General features: G+C 37.2%; 1 protein-coding gene across 1 annotated transcript in view; it reads right to left on the bottom strand.

Moving 5' to 3' along the window:
- ABCA12 (ATP binding cassette subfamily A member 12) overlaps positions 1-19,691 on the bottom strand; it is a 199,192-nt gene that overhangs the window by 167,960 nt on the left and 11,541 nt on the right. Inside the window, exon 2 of the mRNA XM_032278308.1 lies at positions 5,368-5,461. Coding sequence (XP_032134199.1) covers positions 5,368-5,461 — 94 coding nt within the window. The remainder of the gene's footprint in view (positions 1-5,367; positions 5,462-19,691) is intronic.

Genomic DNA, 19,691 nt, shown 5'->3' with positions numbered 1-19,691 from the left:
AAAGGAATATTGATTGGGGTTTGAGTGATCAGACACGGCTCAATGGGAACGTCTTGGATGTGAGCTTGGCTTTTAACCGGCATTCAGGGGGAGATATGAGGACATGCATCGGTGTGGGAGTGAGAAAGAGATGTGTGGAAGACATTCAGACACCTCCTCCTTCAGCACAGGCATTCTACTGCAGAACAGAATGAACACAAAGATGGAAGAATCCTGATGAATGAAGGTCTTGAAAGTCAGAACAAGAGAAGGTGAAACCTTCTCTTTGGGCCCCAGTGTTTTAGGGACATTATCTGATGATGAAACTTGGAAAGAGTTGGAGGTAGGGCTCCCAGCCAGACACACAAACACACACACACTTTTACACACTCACAAAACTATGGAAGCAATCCAAGTGTGAGACAATGGGATCTTGAACCAAGGGGTGGCAGGAAGGATGGAAGGGCAGCAGTAACTCTGGGTCACATTTCACAAAGGATTCTGATTGCATGCCAGCAGTTAAGGGAGGTAAATGAAGGGAGGAGTCAATGATGATTCAGATATTTCTAACCTGAGAAACTAACTAGCGTTGACGGTACTCATGGGAATGCAGAAACTGGATTGAGCAATCCACAGCGAAAGATAAATGATGATGAATTCTGAGCTTCTCAGAACACACACACACACAAAACCTATGTAAATTTTGAGCCAATCAAGATAGCAAATAAAATTATTTCCCATGGGTCCCTCAATTATTTTCACTAGATCATGGGTGTGCTGGAGACCACAATGCAGTCTGGAATCCTGTACTCATGCCCTTGCCCTCACTTCCCTGAAAACATACCATGGGAGAAGTCAGCAGCAAGAGCAAGGCCAGAAAACACCTCACCACTCTGACTTCCACAACCCTCATCACTGAGATGCCCCATAGGCTCTTTCAACATTAAGATGGTACAATAGCTCCTCTTAACAATTCAGGCACTGGAGTCAGGACAACATGTATGGATGATCCCACAAACCATCTACGGATCAACAATTTCAATCTTCCTTCTCACCGTTTTTTCCTAGAGCTACTAACAAGTAGAAAAACAACTTGAGTTCAGTTTTACAGCAATGCTCAATCTATGATAGTGCTAATAAGTGGTATACAGAAGAAAAATGAGTTACTGTAATGCACCAGACCTCAGGACTGCCCTTGATGGCACCCATGATCTAGCTAAAACCACCTATTTGCAGGTATCTTGTTCAAAAATCCAGCACATAATAACCATGTGAACATTGGTCAATTACTTAACACGTTTCTCAGTCTCAATTTTCTCATCTTTAAAATAGGGACAATCATATTACATGGTTCCAAGAAATGAGGTGAGTATTAACTAAGGCACGCAAAGTACTCAGCAAAGTGTCTGACACATAACAAAGTGTTCAATAAATGTTCATCCCTGTCATCACTTTTATGCATTCCTAAGGATAAAGGGTATGCTTTGGAGGCAAAAGTTCATGATAAAAATGTTGAATGATCTTGCATTTACCAAAGCTGTTCAGTAACATCTGGATGGGTGCTATTTAGTATAACTCTGTGATAATATAAATCTGAATATAATTCAATTCGTGGTTGGCTCCTGCCTCCCAACCAGCCCTGTGGGATGAGCTGAATTTCTTATGCCCAGAGGGTCTGGTGGTGTCAGAAAGTGACGGCCTTGAGATAGTTAGGGCTTAATGTAATGTACGGTCATATTTGCATAGTATGATTTCCATTGTACTTTTAAAGATATTTAGGGAACAATTGAAAAACATTGTTTTTCATTAACTTCACTAAAGTATGACTCCTTGTTTGACATGACTACTTTTTTTTGGAGCCTACTTATCTCATTCTGTCAGGGTTTTACTATACTTGAAAAACAGTTGCACTGTAATTAGGGACTGCTTGTCTGGACTTCCATGGGTATGTATGTATTAAAAGGAGACAAAATAAACTTGCTGCACATTGCAGCTTGGCTTAGTCTAAGTGTGTCTTGTGGAGATTTGTGCTGTTTTGTTTGCCCTTGTTCCTAAGCAGGGTTTTTTTTTTTTTTTGGCTTTAAAATTTGCCTCTTGACAAGCTGCTGCATGTGGAGATTATAAGAGATTGAAACTACTTCAAACTTGGCACTTCAGCTCATTTCTTCCCTGTGTGAATGAGAAGAATTAGGGCCTGCCTGCCAGGCTTAAAAGGTTTTCTTTACCTGGGATTTATTATCTGCAGAGGCTAGTTACCTAAGCTGTTTGTTGCAACACAAAAGGGAGTGAGTGAAGTCAGGTGATGTCAAGAATATGTATGTTATCTGGACCAGCACCCAGGGTGTCAGGCTTTGCGGCTGGTTCCTTCTCATCAAAAATGCAGACTTCTCCAGATGCCCAACCATCATAAAGACTATGAAGGGAATCTTTTAAGTCGCTAATTATATTTATTCTAAATGATTTATCAAGTCCTATAGACCTGCCTGGCTCTTCTGGGGACAGAATGTGCCCAGGGTATTACAACTTCTGTTCTCACTATGGCTGAGTTTCATCTTCACTTCTCTGTTGCCCAGCTAGCACTGTAGCCCACAAAAGATTTTAACTCTATTAAACAGGAACTCATTTCTATGATAGTTCAGCTACAATGATTCATGCAAAATTAGTTGGACAGAGGTAGCATTGAATACTAATGGTTAATAAAACTCTAATACATACATTGGAATGCACCTGCTCCCCATATTTCTTGATTTCATAATTGAGACAAAGCAGGGGTGTTTCTATTCCTAGTTTCTAATTTTTAGTTCACTTTTACAAAAGGTAAATGATTCAACATGAAAAATTAGTACTGACTACTAGATGTAAGAAATGTGAGTTCATGAGCTTAAAACCAGATTCTGGAGCCAGACTGTTTGGTTTCAAATCCTGACACCACGACTTATTAACTGTGCCATCTTGGTCAAGTTACTTAAGTTTTCTGGGCATTTGTTTTCTTAACTGTGAGATGAATAATACAGTCCCCACCTTATTAAGTGCCTGGTACACAGTATGAGATCGAGAAATATTTTTATGATGATGATGAATTATTAGCCAGTTCTAATCTTTCAGCATAAAAGACATATGTGAGAAACAAAGAAAAACAAAAGCAACTTTTAAAACAGGATAAAAACATCTAAATCAAAACTGTCATCTTAAAGTTATTCTCTGTCTACCACAAAAGAGGGGGAAAAAAGTAATACCAGTCTCACATTCTCCAAATTAATTACATTTTATATTCTATTGATTACAGAATGTATTGAAACTTTGGGCATATTTTTTCCTTGGCTCTTATTTTCCTACATAGGAGTTTCTAGACTCAGAAAGAATTTTTGTGTAAAAGGGTAAGATACGGTAAATCTCATAAACAAAGTAGCTGTTTTCAACACCTATCTTTCCTATCCCACATAATTGAATTTTGGCAAACTGTAATCTGCCTGTGTTGCAGGTTTCTCATTTGTAAAGTGAGAGGGTCACTTCCAGTTGTAATAACAAACCAAAAAATTATTTTTTAAACTGAGTCTGATAAGGTCTAAGAGACTAGCAAACATCATTTCAGTGTTTGAACCACGCTATGACTTCATACTGACTTACCCACAAACAGAAAGATGATCGCTTCATTGACTAGTTATTATGAGAGTATGATGATAGGTACATAGGAAAAAGTAGTTATTCATCTCCTCTCAGGTCTAATGTTTTTTCAAAGCCCTTTAGATTAAAGCCTAAGAAGCAGACGTCACATCATTTCTCTAGTATTTTTTTCTTCTTAATTTAGTAAAAGTATAAGAGTTTTCCACAATTTTCTCCATGAATCTCTAATGCCATCAGGTAACACCAATTAGTTTAAGACTGCTCATTCAAAGACCCTATATTTCTCTCTTGGAAGTTTTACAAGAGGAACATTATGTAACTGAAAAGTCCTTAAAAACAAAAAATTGGTGAAAATAGGTTGTTGAAAGGAGCTATTAAAATACTCCCTTCACTATTGTTAGCAAATTGATAGTTAGCATATTAAATCAGAATATTTAAGAGTATTTATCCTACTTATGTGCTATTTCTAAAGCCCATGCTACTTAAGATAGGTACAAATACATAAATGAATTATTTCTGAGGCCCATGCTACTTAAGATATGCACAAATATATAAACTCCAACAGTATACAGTGGAGTCAGTCTGCTATAAATAATATACACATAATATGAAGAGAGCAAGATTATGCTGTTTTTATGAACAGCCTAATAAAATCTCATCAATAATTCAAATGACTTGAGAAAAAATCCTTTAGAAATAAGGTACTATTTAAATGTAAGGAATTATTTCTTCTAGTACCAAGAGTTTAAATGCTCTATACTAACTCAGTTGACATTTTCTTTTGAATTATCCTATTGGGCATGATTCATGTAAATTCTGCCACGGTTCTTATCTGATTTCTTAGAACTAGGTGATTCAAAAACATTGCAATTATTTTTAAATGTCACTAGCTTTTTCTCTTTTTACAAAATGACTTGGTATTGTGTTCTTTTACATAGCAAATTACCGTAATTTATGTGAAATACAACCTAATTTAAAAATTTGATTTATGAGAAACTTTTCGGGAGATGGCTGCTTTGTGAAGCAAGAAACACCTGATTTGACTTTTCCTCCTCTTTTAAGAAAACTGGCTTCACGGGGAGAAAACAAAAATGAAAACAGCGTTCGTCAAAGCACTGGGGTTAAAACACTTGTCCCCCTCTGAGGACTTTTCTGAGTCCTTTCTACATTTTCATTCTGGATCCAAAGAAAATAATAATAATGAAGTATCAGGCATTCTGCCCATTTTATAACTTGACAATTACTAAATGTAACTGAAACAACACTAATTAGAGAACAATCTTCTCTTGAACTAAATGTGTTGACACACTTACACCACTCGGATATCAGCCCTAAAGAGAGAGAAGAGATTTTTATACTACTCTGGATGTTCATTTGTTCAGCTGATCAAATACAAGACTGATTTCCATTACAAAAGTAAAGAAAGATCTTGCATGAGATTGCTGCTTGTTTATATTGTGCATAACATAGTGAGATTTATTAAGTTAATAATAAATGAGTCAAAATTCTATAAAGGTTAACATATCTTCCAGCTTCTACAAGCTTCATATTTTTCTAGATAAATCAAACTCAACTTTCTGACTAACTTGAAAATCTGGGATAAAAAGCACACAAATTCTTTATATTAATCCTTCCAAGTGAAAATGCTATACAAAAAAAAACAAAAAAACCCCAAAATTTTGAAATGAAACATTAAAGTGGTACCAAAATAAATTTTAACTAGAATCCAAAAATTAGAGAAATAAACAAATTTCATTTACTTACAAGTTGGTTTTGCAGTTGGAGGAAATTTGGTCCGGGTAATAGCCAAAATTATGAAAATAATGACAGGCCATAAGATCAAGACAAGTGTCCAAAGCTGCAAAATAATGGTAGAAAAAAATGTTAGTTTTACTGCTGAACCAAAGATTTTTTTTAAACCTGACCACAGAAGGCGTGTCATACTATAATATTTCAACACAAGCTAAGTATTTGACTGACTGTAAATATTATTAATAAAAAAATGAAAAATTTTTTGGTATGTAAAAGATCTCTAAATGCAGAGAAGAATGATTTTTCCAGGCTTAAAACCATGAAATAATTGAAACCTTCTTTTGGGTTACCTCTCATGACTGTCCCAATCATGATTATATTAAAATTAAACCTGATTGGTTACTTCATTCCTTAAAAATCCTTTAGAGTTTCCCACTTTCCTATTGGATAAGATACAATGTTCTAAATGGGGTAAACAAAATTCAAAGTAATTTCAATCTATGCCTGTCTTAGCCCTTCCAATGTCAGCATTCTATGCTCAGTCATAAAGACTGGTGTGCGACATGGGTCATGGCCTATAAATATTGTTGAATAAATGAACCTGAGAATGAACCAACAAAGAAATAATTGAGTCAATGAGTGAAGGAGTAAAAATGAACTTCAAGTCCCATGCAGTCCCCCATAGTACTTAAGGTCTTGGGTGTCTGCTTCTATCAAAGAACTTACACTGTTATAGTCAATGATTTTTTTTTTTTTACCCAGTTCCCAAATAAACTGGATGTTCGTTTATGGCAGGAACAGTGTCTTGTCGATAACCTAAATTTCTATCACTCAATGAAAAACAGATGCTCAAAAACACATACTGCATTGAATTTTTTTTTTTTTTTTAGATGGAGTCTCGCTCTGTTGCCCAGGCTGGAGTGCTGCAGTGGTATGATCTCGGCTCACTGTAACCTCTGCCTCCCAGGTTCAAGCAATTCTCTGCCTCAGCCTCCGAGTAGCTGGGATTACAGGTGCCTGTCACCATGCCTGTCTAATTTTTATATTTTTAGTAGAGTCAGGATTTCACCATCTTGGCCAGCCCGTTCTTGAACTCCTGACCTTGTGATCCACCCCCCTCAGCCTCCCAAAGTGCTGGGATTACAGGCGTGAGCCATTGTGCCTGGCCTGAAATTTCTATTAGAGAATTTCACTTTAAGTACTTTAGGAGATGCTTTTCCTCCCCATGTAGATATGATTCCGTTTGAAAAACACTAACTGCTTAATATTTGATAGACCTACATAATTGGTTCCAGAGCCACAAAAAACACATATTCACAAGAACATTAACTGTGATATGCAAACAGTTATGGTGCTCAAACCAAACCACAGGAACAAATTTTGTCTATACTTAATAATGTGAAACTTAGCAACTACGTTTCTATATAGTTTTGTGGTCAGACTTCTTCTCTTTCCTCTCCCACTTTTCAGAAACAATTTGCTTCTGCCAAATCAAACTATCTACCTGGGGATCTTCAGTTTACCAAAGCAATCCAAACCCCATGAATTACCGATCCTTAAATAACACCTAATCTACATTTGCTATTAAAAGCTCCATTGTATGTCCAAAAGTGCTGTCTCCTTGCTGGTAAGCCTGCCACTAACTTCTTAGACTTTGGATATCAGGGTAAGTTTTTAAAAATGGAAGTTCACTATACAGCCAAGGAATCCTGAGGCACTCAGTTTGATCACAGCTTGAAAAGCCCCCATACAGTCTGAACAACTTAATCTGAAACAACGCTTCTCAGACACTAATGCGTACTCCAAATCAACTGGGGGTCTTGCAAACATACAGATTATGATTCAGTAGATCTGAGGTGGGGGCTGAGATTCTGCATGTCTAAGAAGCTCCCAGGTGGGTGATGCTGATGCAGCCAGTCCATGGACTGCACTTTGAGGAGAGTAGATTTAGATGTATGCCACCCTACCTATCCAGCAGGAGTGTTTCAAAAGTCCTGGAATATTTTTATTGGAAAATTTCTTTGGGATCACCTAATGAATAGAATTCAGGGCATTTGTAAATCTGAATGGGAGAAAAAGAGATCATATTTTTATATTTTCTGGCTTGTTATTAAAATTTAGCATTTCCATTAATGACAAATGTAGGGAATGAACGATAGTGTTATTAAAAGTACCTGTGATTTTGTCACCAATAGAAATTATGGATATTTAAAAATCATATTAGAGTTGTTACAGATATCTTAAAGTGCTATTTATACTCATTGTTACATTAAAATTAGTTATAGATTTATCACTAGACCTTTTATTTAATGCTATAAGAAAGAGACACACATATAACCATATCATAAATTTGCCTTTTTTTCTTTTTTTGCGATGGAGTCTCACTCTGTTACCAGGTTAGAGTGCAGTGGTGTGATCTTGGCTCACTGCAACCACCACCTCCTGGACTCAAGCAATTATCTTGGCTTAGCCTCCCAAGTAGCTGGGACTAAAGGTACATGCCACCATGCCCAGCTAATTTTTGTATTTTTAGTAGAGACGGGGTTTTACCATGTAGGCCAGGATGGTCTAGATTTCTTGGTCTCATGATCCACCTTCCATGGCCTCCCAAAGTGCTGGGATTACAGGCGTGAGTACCACGCCCAGCCAATTTTGCTTTTTTAATACTTTGATAACTGAATTTCAATACATAATTTATAATCCATTTTATTTTATTTTACATGATGAATTTTAAAACATTATTCTTAAAAAGGCTGTAGGTTTAACCAGACTGCCAAAGTCATCCTAAGGTCCTGTGATCTGATCCAACTCTTTTTTTTGTATTCTCTGGATACAGAAAGTTAGCATAACTTGTCCAAAGTCATATATCCAATTGTGAGGCAGAGCAGGGGACAAGGATTTGAATCTCAAGATACACAGAAGGCTAGGATTTTTTTTTCAATAATTATTGTGCTCTTCTGAAGAGCAAATAAGGAATTACAGAAAGTGTGTTGCAAAAAATATAAGTGCTACGGAAATACAAGATGTGTTACTACTCTAGCCTCATCTCTGAATTATTTCAAAATTAGAGCCAGTTCTTTAAAGATCCTGGATACAAGGTATCATCTTTTTTTTATGTTTCTCATTTGAAATGTAGACTAGAAAGAATTAAGGTTGAAAAATTAATGTTGTGGATTATCAGTTTTGTATTTGAGCCTATAGGTATTCTTTAAGGAAAGTATTCATCTGAGTAGGCCTGATGCCCCATGGCTACTTTTAGGAACTTCTATTCATTTTCTATGGCAACTTCATGAGAATTCAGTGACTGAGATCAACTACACCAACACATCTACCTTCAGTTAAGGGGCATATATTGTATAGTATCTTTAAGTTGTCTTTTGCTTGATATAGTTTGGCGATTTCATGAGGACATTTTGATAAGTTTTAAAATTAATTTTAACATATTTTGAATCCAGACAAAAAATATAATCTATACCAGAGACATTTAGGCATTTTAGATTCTGTAGAAGGCAAAAACCACAGCCAGCCTATAAACGAATCTATCATCACAAGATTTCCCTGGGATTTTAGGCCAGAGAGAGGTTTAGAGAACATTTCTGCATACTGCATTTTAGAGGGATAATAAATACAAAGCCCTCTACACTATGGTCTCATGGATATTAAGGTTGACAGGTTAATCACAAAAGCAAGAAATAAATAAAATTTAAATTTTCATAGCAGCAGTGTCGCTCACAATACCATTCTAAATATGATCACAAGCAACCTAGAAGCAAATGCAGTGTCAAGGATCCAAACTCTAAACAAATGAGCCATGACTTTTTCTGTTTGTTTGGAGAAAGGGATAACCTATTAATTTTATACATATAGACAGAGGAGCTTTCTTGAGAAATTTGAGGAAAGCAGTGTTTAAAGGTTTAGTATTTTCGCTGAGAGTGTAAATATCTCACACTGTCTTCACATCTCATTTGCATTCCACTCCCCTATGCTCTTGGCATCAAAGGGTATGTGCACACTGAATAGTTTATAATTCCTTAGTGGGCCAGGACATTCGCATCCTTTTATTTCTCCAGGATTTATTTTCTAAGATGTACCATTCTGTTCTCTTTTTCTTCTCCTTTTCCTGAAAAATTCAATCCGAAAGTCCGTAAATAGGTCCTAACAAGGTAAGTGTACATGCTAGTACTTGGGGGGCCACAGTGATCCAGTGAGGGAAGTGGGGCCTTAGAAGGGTGAAGAGGACATGGGCACTGAGGCAGCTAGATGTGGGGTGTCAGAGCCCAAGTTGGGTTAAGAAGGCGTCAGTGCAGGGAGACAGGACACGGGCAGTGCCAGGCAATTGATTTCACAAGAGAAGGTTGATGATAAAAGTAGACCCATCCCATTAGGGGAGTCGGGCTTCTCACTGTCCATCAGGGGAATTATAAAAATTGGAAAAGAAGGAAACTAGAATCCACTTGGTGGTGCTGGGTTAGAATGAGCAAAATGGGCCGGGTGTGGTGGCTGACGCCTGTAATCCCAGCACTTTGGGAGGCCGAGGTCGATGGATCATGAGGTGAAGGGATGGAGACCATCTTGGCCAACATGGTGAAAACCCGTCTCTGCTAAAAATACAAAAATTAGCCGGGCATGGTGGCACGCACCTCTGGTCCCAGCTACTCTGGAGGCTGAGGCAGAAGCATTGCTTGAACCCAGGAGGCAGATGTTGCAGTGAGCCAAGATTGTGCCGCTGCACTCCAGCCTGATGACAGAGCAAGACTCCGTCTCAAAAAAAAAAAAGAGTGAGCAAAATGGGCATAAACTCCTAATTCCCAAAATGTATACAGAGACATAACATATAGATAAAAATGCATGTGTGCATTATTTATTTCTTACTGTCTGGTTCCACAATTTGTTTCTGCCTCATTGAGTACCTTCTTTGTCCAATTCCTGAAAACACCCATTTTTCCAAGAAATGCTAGCTTCTTTCAGTGAACAACTGAGTGGTAGGTGTGATCATTGCTAATCAGGTCTCACTATTTTCATTACTGGACATAGCTAAAGATTATATATAGAAGATAGAGAAAGACAGACAGATGATGGAAAATGATAGATACTTATATAGCTTGATTGTCTGATATAGATAGGTAGGTAGGTAGATAGAAACGTGACAGATTTATTGCATAGGGATTGGCAATAAATGATGAGGACACATCCAAGAATACAGATATCAGCCTGTGGCTGTATTTAAACATTAAAATATATTTGAAAATAAAATATTATACTTAAATAAACTAGGAATCCATTTAATCTGTGCTGATGTAAATAAACACATAGGTAAACATAAATAAATAGAAAGCTTAATGAGGAATGGAGTATGTACCTGCAAAATCTTTCCCTACAAAACGGAACAAATTGTCATCATGCACAACCTAATGTGATGAAATGGGGAAAAAAGCATCATTTCTGTGACATTATTGCCAAAGATGAACAATAACCTGACTCAAAAAATAAGAAACAACTGATAGTTTAAAGACAATTGGTCATGAAGTTTCAAAAGTGTTGTGGTCATGAAAGTCAAGGAAAAATTAAGAAACTGTTATAGACTAAAGGAGACAAGAGCCATGAAAACTAGATGCAGCACGTAATTCCAAACTGGATCCTTTTGCTATATAAAGGCCACAGTTCCAACCACTGGTGAACCTTGAGTCTAAGGAGTTGATGGTGGTATTGAGCTATGTTTATTTGTCGACAATGTATATTAAAGTATCTGGGGGTGAAGGAGCACCAATCTCAAATTGTTCTAGAAAAATAGTTATTTGCACTGTTCTTGCAGCGTTTCTTTAAATTTGAAACTGTTTTAAAATAAAAAGTTTGGAAATTATTGAAAAGATTTCTGCATTTCTTTTTGAAAATCCAGACCAATTTTTAAAAGAATGAAAAAGATGAAGAAACAGAAAAAGAGATAAAGACAAACTTCACCTCTAAGAATTCTGTCCTGCTGCATGCAAGTATTGGGGTTTGGAGAATTAATGATAATGGCAGGGCACATTTCAGTGACCTTGCAGTCACTAAGCCATCACCTCAAAATTACAAATTTAAATCTTAAGCAATTTCTTGAAATCATCAAATGTAAATTCACTGCAAAGTTTTTGTTTAAAGCTGATCTGCAATATCTATTAACGAAATTAAATTATCTAGTAATATTTTCCTCTGCACCTGCTAGGAACTATTGTCTCAATATTTGCAAATTTCAAAAAACTCGATGCTCTAAAAAATTGGGGCAAAGCATATACTTTCAACTTTAGGTCATTGCTACTTTATTACCTTGTCAGAACCCTTTAATCTAATTCCTGCTTGTTTATCTGATTCTATTTTTTTTTTTACCATTGTTATTTTCTTATCATTTTCACTAAACAGTAAAGAAAATAAAACACAGGTGAATTTTAAATTAACAAATTAACTATAGATTTTTGAATTATATGAAACTAAACTACTGTTTGTTTGGAGACTGTGAATTTAATCACTACATCTTTTTATCCTAGAGCAGAGGTGACAGACTGGGGGTAGAAGGACCACATCAGACTCATAGAAGTGTTTTGTCCCTTGCACATGGTTTTGTTATTGCTTTCAATGAAATGTGAATGCTTTTAAATAGGGAAAGTACTCTCTAGTTCATCATAGATGTCACCATTCCCCACTTATAAATGGAGTGATTGGTGCACTTTACATATCACATTACATGTTTTACCCCTACAGATATTTGAGTTGGTGACTTTATACTAGAGTAGCCTGAGGCTGGTTAGGTCAAAAATAAATAATACCCAGCAGGGCACAGTGGCTCACACCTGTAATCCCAGTACTTTGGGAAGCCAAAGCAGGCAGATTGCTTGAGGTCAGGAGTTCAGGATCAGCCTGGCCAACATGGTGAAACCTTATCTCTATTAAAAATACAAAAATTAGCTAAGTGTGGTGGTATGTGCCTGTAGTCTCAGCTACTCAGGAGGCTGAGGCAGGAGAATCATTTGAACTCAAGAGGTAGAGGTTGCATTGAGCCAAGATCTTGCCACTGCACTCCAGCTTGGGTGACAGAATGAGACTGTGCTACAAAAAAACTTAATTAATAGGGGGAAAGAATGATATGATACTGAGTATCAATATAATTTCTATATTTCAGTAGGATTTCTTCCGTCTCACTCCAAAAACAAAAACAAAAGGCTAGGATGAAGAGTCTTCATTCTCCTTCATGGAGTCATAGCTTTGGAGAGTTTTAAGGAAATTTAGAGCTCAATATATGAAACGGTAATCATTCATTTAAGATTTATACATAAATACAACAAAAAATTGTTGAGCATCTCCTACGTACCATACACTGGGATTAGAGCAATTGAAGTTTTCAGTTTTTTTGGAAAGGAAACAAAAAAATAATTACAACTAATTTTCATTTCTCTATGATTAGTGAGGATGAGCATTCTTATATGTTTGTTGGCCACTTGAACATCATCTTTTGAGAAGTGTCTGTTCATGTCTTTTGCTGGTTTTTATGGGATTACTGTATTCATTTTTTGCTTGTTGATTTGTTTAAGTTTCTTATAGATTCTGGATATTAGACCTCTGTTGCTTGCATAGTTTGAGATTATTTTCTCCCGTTCTTTAGGTTATCTGTTTCCTCTATTGATAATTTTTTTTTAGACAGAGTCTCACTCTGTCACTTAGGCTGGAGTGCAATGGTGGGATCTCAGCTCACTGCAACCTCCGCCTCCTGGGTTCAAGTAATTCTCCTGCCTCAGCCTCCCGAGTAGCTAGGATTACAGGTGTGTGCCACCACACTCAGCTAATTTTTGTATTTTTAGTAGAGATGGGACTTCACCATGTTGACCAGACTTGTCTTGAACTCCTGACCTCAGGTGATCCACCAGCCTTGGCCTCCCAAAGTGCTGGGATTACAGGCAGGAGCCATCACACCCGGCCAATAATTTCTTTTGCTGGGAAAAAGCCCTATAGCTTAATTAGGTCCCATTCATCAATTTTTAGTTTTGTTACAATTGCTTTTGGGGATTTAGCCAAAAATTATTTGCCAAGGCCAATGTTGAGAAGGATATTTCCTAGATTTTCTTAAAGGATTTTTCGACTTTGAGGTCTTGCATTTAATTCTCTAATCTATCTTGAGTTAATTTTTATATATGGTGAAAGGTAGGGGTTCAGTTTTATGCTTCAGCATATGGCTGGACAGTTATCCCAGCATCTTTTACTGAATAGGGAGTCCTTTCTCCATAGCTTGGTTTTGTCAGCCTTGTAGAAGATCAGGTGGTTGCATGTTGTTTTATTTCTCAGTTTCCAATTCTGTTCCATTGTTATGTGTACCTGTTTTTGGACCGGTGCCATGCTGTTTTGGCCTCACACCAGTCAGAATGGCCATTATTAAAAAGTAAAAAAAGAAAAAAAAAAAGGTGCTGGCAAGGCTTCAGATAATAGGGAACACTTACGTACTGTTGATGGGAGTACAAATTAGTTCAACTACTGTGGAAAGCAGTTTGGAGATTTCTCAAAAGAACATAAAACAAAGATACCATTCAACCCAGCAATCCCTTTACTGGCCATATAACCAGGGAGAAAAGGATCATTATACCAAAAAGATACTCACATGTTCATCACCATGCTACTAACAATAGTAAAGACATGAAATGAACCTAGGTGTCCATCAATGTTGAATTGGATAAAGTAAATGTGGTACATATATACCATGGAATATTACATAGTCATGAAAAAGAATAAAATAATGTAATCAGGTCCTTTGCAAAAACATGGATAGAGCTAGAGGTCATAATCCTTAGCAGGTTAATGTAAGAACAGGAAACTAAATATTCCGTGTTCCCACTTATAAATGGGAGTTAAACATTGAGCATTCATGTACATACACATAGGAACAACAGACACTGCAGAGTACTAGAGAGAAGAGGGAGGGATGGGGGCATGGGTTGAAACACTACCTATTTGGTACTATGCTCATTACTTGGATGCAAAATACTCATGTTAACAATCCTGCACATATACTCCCCATATCTAAAATAAAAGTTGAAAAAAATGATTACAACTAGATGGACTAGATAATATGACATAGGAAGTAAAGAATGCAAGAGAAAGATAAATCAAAGAAAGCTGAGTATAAAACATGAAGGATGAAAAAGAGTCAAACAGAAGGAAAGAAATGTGTGTTGGATGAAGTGTGGGAAAGAAGTGGGAGTCTTTCGAGCAGAAGAAGCATATGTGTTATGTGTGAAGATCCGCAGATGGAAAAGAGTAGGGGTTATTCCAGGAACAGAAATAAGTCCAGAACAACTGGTACATCGAGACTTAGGAAAAATATATCTGCCATATGGTTATCCAACCTCTATTTGAATGCTCCTAATGACTAGAAGTTTACTATGAGTCTGCTTCATTATGGACAACTCAAATTGCCTGACATTTTTGCTCATATTATAATGAAATCTTTCTTCCAGTAACTACTACCTATTTGTCTAAGTTTGGCCTCCTCTTCCACATGAGAATTCTATAAGTACTTGAAAAGAGACAAAATCCCCTCTTTCCTGGGCAACTTTAACAATTCTGTTAAGTACTGTTACAAAATATCTTCCTCAGGATGAATTATTGCTGTCAAGTAGTCTTAGTATTAATGTTGGCATTCAGTACAATACTCCAAGTGATAACGGCTAATATATATTGACTGCTTAGGTTATGCAACATGCTCTGCCAAACACAACATTATCACCTTTAACATAATAACCTCCTTTCCTCTTGCAGATGGGAAGACACAATCTTAAAGTGACTAAAGCTTTTCTTCCAGAAGCCACTAAGCAGTAGAGCTGGTATTTGAACCCAAGGAGTCTGGCTTCACTAGCAAAGTTAATCATTAATTATATAGCTGGACCACTACAAAAGGGATAGCTAACTCTCTTTGATTTAAACACCATATTTTTATTAATTTATTCTATGAGAGCACTGAAAATCATTTAAAGGATTTCCTGTAACCTAGAATTAGCACTTTTTATTGCAAACTTGAAAATAAAAATTGCCCAACCTTCCATATATAAAGTACACTATCTCTTTCTTTTTTTCTTTATTTCTTTTGGCATTGTCCTATAAAACAAGAATGACTGTTATCTGATGGTAACAAGAGGATTCCAAGATTTACATTGCAAAGTAAGAGCTTGGTACCTAACACTCGGAATAAACCTTTGTTCCCATGAAGATCCTTAGTTTCCCATTGAGGAAGTAAAAATGGCTCAGAGTTCTCAATTAATTGGTCTTTCTGTTTGATATGGTTTGGCTGTGTACCCACCCAAATCTAATGTTGAATTATAGCTCCCATAATCCCCACGTATCGTGGGAGGAACCCAGTGGGAGGGAATTGAATCACGGGGGCAGCTCTTTCCTGTCTGTTCTTATGATAGTGAACAAGTCTCATGAGATCGTATGGTTTGATAAATCAGAGTTCTCTTGCACAAGCTCTCTTGACTGCTGTCATGTAAGTTGTATCTGTGCTCCTTCTTTGCCTTCTACCATGATTGTGAGGCCTCCCCAGCCATGTGAAACTGTCGGTCCGTTAAACCTCTTTTTCTTTATAAATTACCCAGTTTCAGGTATGTCTTTATTAGCAGCATGAGAACAGACTAATACACTGGTGTACCTCACATCCATCTAAATAAATGACTCACCTAAAAACTGGAATCAAGAAAGTTTTGTGAAATCCATACTTACAGATTTGAACTTTAAAGATTGGTAAATGTTTTATGGTGTTTACAGAAGCAATGGATTTTTATCAGACATTAAGTCAATTAACTCCTCTATTGCTCCCATTTCTGAACCTTTTTCACCTCAGTTACTTTTTAGTGGTTGACTACATTCATAAAATTTGTATGTCTACTACGTGCCAGGCACCATAATCTATAGGTAGAACTAAAATTTTTGAGCAATTAAAAGTGATTAAGGGAGTAAATGATTCCAATTCAGAAGACATAAAAGGAACTGGAACACTGACCACACGTTTGAGTAGGTTGTGCAGGGCCTAGTTTATTTCTATCCAATTTAGGATGATTTTGAAATCATGGTTTAATCCTAAATTGTTTTATTCCAAAAATTATTTTAATGCATAGACAAACTTGCTCTAAAGTTTTGAAGCAAAAGTTTCCTCTTTCTTTAGTCACTGTGAAAGGTAGTGTGAGCAAGGTGGGGATTACAGGAGGGTATGTCAAGCTTGATCCAAAATGTAAACCTTTAGCAAGCTGTGACAATGCCTGAGTGGAAAAGCTAGTTCTATTATCAACTGAGCTAGAGTGCGACCCACTACTGAAACAGTTACAACAGAAAATAAACAAAGTAAATTTTCGTTCTTCAGGTAGAAGGCTGGAATTAGATCGACGTCTGTTGAAATTTAGTCACTCTTTGATATGCCTATTTAGGACCCATCTTCTTCTTCTTTATATCTATATCTATATATCTATATATCTACCTATAGATAGATAGATAGATGATAGATAGATAGATAGATAGACAGATAGATAGATAGATAGATAGACAGACAGACAGATTGCACTTTAGGTTCTGGGGTACATGTGCAGAACATGCAGAATTGTTGCATAGGTACATACATGGCAATGTGGTTTGCTGCCTCCTTCCCCCTGCCACCTATATCTGGCATTTCTCTCCATGTTATCCCTCCCCAACCTCCCCACCCCACCGCTGTCCCTCCTCTAGTCCCCCCCAGCAGACCCCAGTGTGTGATGCTCCCCTCCCTGTGTCCATGTGTTCTCACTGTTCAACACCCGCCTCTGAGTGAGAACATGCAGTGTTTGATTTTCTGTCCTTGTGTCAGTTTGTTGAGAATGATGGTTTCCAGATTCATCCATGTCCCTACAAAGGACACAAACTCATCGCTTTTTATGGCTGCATAGTATTCCTTTGTGTATATGTGCCACATTTTCCTTGTCCAGTCTATCATGGATGGGCATTTGGGTTGGTTCCAGGTCTTTGCTACAACGAACATGCATGTGCAAGTGTCTATAATAAAACTATTTATAATCCTTTGGATATATGCCCAGTAATGGGGTTGCTGGGTCAAATGGAATGTCTATTTCTGGGTCCTTCTTTTTTAAAAATTTGAGATTTCGGGGTACATGTGCTTGTTGGTTACATGGGTATTACATGTGTAATGGTGAGGACTAGGCCTCTAGTGTACCCATCACCAAAACACTGTACACTGTTTCCAGTAGGTAATTTCTCACCCATCATCCCTTCCCAACTATGGCATCCCCAGAGTCTATTTTCTCTGTCTTTATGCCTATGTACTGTTTGTTTAGTTTCCATGTATAAGTGAAAACATATGAGATTTGATTTTCTGCATCTATGTTAGTTCATTTAGGATAATGGCTTCCAGTTCCATGCACGTTGCTGCAAAGGACATTATTTCATTGTTTTTTATTCCTGTGTATTATTCCATGGTACTTATACACCACAATTTCTTTTTTTTTTTTCTTTTTGTCTCTTTTTTAGGATGGAGTTTCATTCTGTTGCCCTACCTGGAGTGCAGTGGCACAATCTTGGCTCACTGCAACCTCCACCTCCTGGATTCCAGTGATTCACTGCTTCAGCCTCCTGAGTAGCTGGGATTACAGGTGTCCACCACCACGCTTGGCTAATTTTGTATTTTTAGTAAAGATGGGATTTCACCATGTTGGCCAGGCTGCTCTCAAACTCCTGACTTCAAGTGATCTACCCATCTCAGACTCCCAAAGTGCTGGGATTATAGGCATGAGCCACTGCACTTGGCCTGTCACATTTTCTTTATCCAATCAACTGTTGGTGGACACAGGCTGTTTTTATGACTTTGCTATTGTAAGTAGTGTTGCAATAACATATGACTTTAGGTGTCCTTTGGGTAGATATCCAGTAGTGGGATTGCTGATTCAAATGGTTTTATTTCCAGTTCTTTGAGATATGTCCATACTGTTTTCCATAGTCTGAACTAATTTAAATTCACATCAACAGAGCAGTCCTCACAGAGGCAAGCCCAGGGATTTCTAGCTGTCCTTATAGGGGTCCGCCTAGATATTCACAGTGGTTCTTGTCAGGGCCAACCTGGATGTTCACATCCATGTTCATTGGGCACAGCCAAAGTATTAGAGGCCTGCTCATCAGGGCAAGTCCAGGTGGTCACAGCTGTTCACATTGGCCCCACCCTGGTGTTCACAGTCATACTCATCAGCCACCCTTGTCTGGGCATCCTTGTCTTGTTCCACTTCTTACAGTAAATGCTTACAACTTTTCCCCATTCAGTATTATGTTAGCTCTGGGTTTGTCATAGCTGGCTTTAATTACATTAAGCTATGTCCCTTGTATGCCGATTTTGCCAAGAGTTTTAATCATAAAGGGATGCTAGATTTTGTCAAATGTTTTCTCTGCATGTATTGAGACGATCATGCGTTTTCTGTTTTTAATTCCATTTATGTGGGATATCACATTTATTGACTTGCATATATTAAACCATCCCTGCATCCCTGGTATAAAACCCACTTGATCATGGTGGATTATCTTTTTGATATGTTGTTGTATTCGGTTTGCAAGTATTTTGTTAAGGATTTTAACATCTATGTTCATCAAGGATATTGCTCTGTAGTTTTCTGCTTATGTCCTTTGCTGGTTTTGGTATTAGGGTGATGCTGGCTTCATAGGATGAATTAGGGAGGGTTCCTTCTTTCTCTATTTTGTGGAATAGTGTCAAAGGATTGGTACCAATTCTTTGAATGTCTGGTAGAATTCTGCTGTGAATCTGTCTGGTCCTGGACTTATTTTCTGTTTGTAATTTTAAAATTACCATTTCTATCTCCCAGCTTGTTATTGGTCTGTTTGGGGTATCTAATTCTTCCTGATTTAAGAAAAGAGCGTTTATTTTTCCTAGAATTGATTCATTTCTTTTAGGTTTTCTAGTTTACATGTGTAGGGTGTTCACAGTATTCCTCAATGATGTTTTATACTTCCGTGATATCAGTTGTATTATCTCCTGTTTCATTTCTTAGTGAGGTTACTTGGATTTTTTCCTCTTGTTTTCTTGGCTAATATTGTCAGTGGTTTATTTTATTTATCTTTTCAAAGAGCCAGCTTTTTGTTTCATTTATCTTTTGTGTTTTTTTGTATCAATTTAATTTAGTTCTGCTCTGATGTTGGTTATTTACTTTCGTCTGCTGGGTTTGGGTTTGGTTTGTTCTTGTTTCTCTAGTTCCTTGAGGTATGACTCTAGAGTGTCAGTTTGTGCTCTTTCAGCCTTTTTGATGTAGGCATTTAGGGCTATGAACTTTCCTCTTAGC

Source organism: Sapajus apella, unplaced genomic scaffold (assembly GCF_009761245.1).
Source record: "Sapajus apella isolate SASKATOON/1434 unplaced genomic scaffold, GSC_monkey_1.0 scaffold10, whole genome shotgun sequence".
In the NCBI taxonomy this organism is placed as follows: domain Eukaryota; kingdom Metazoa; phylum Chordata; class Mammalia; order Primates; family Cebidae; genus Sapajus; species Sapajus apella.
Note: the sequence above shows the minus strand (reverse complement) of the source record. Positions and strands in the feature narration are given on the sequence as shown.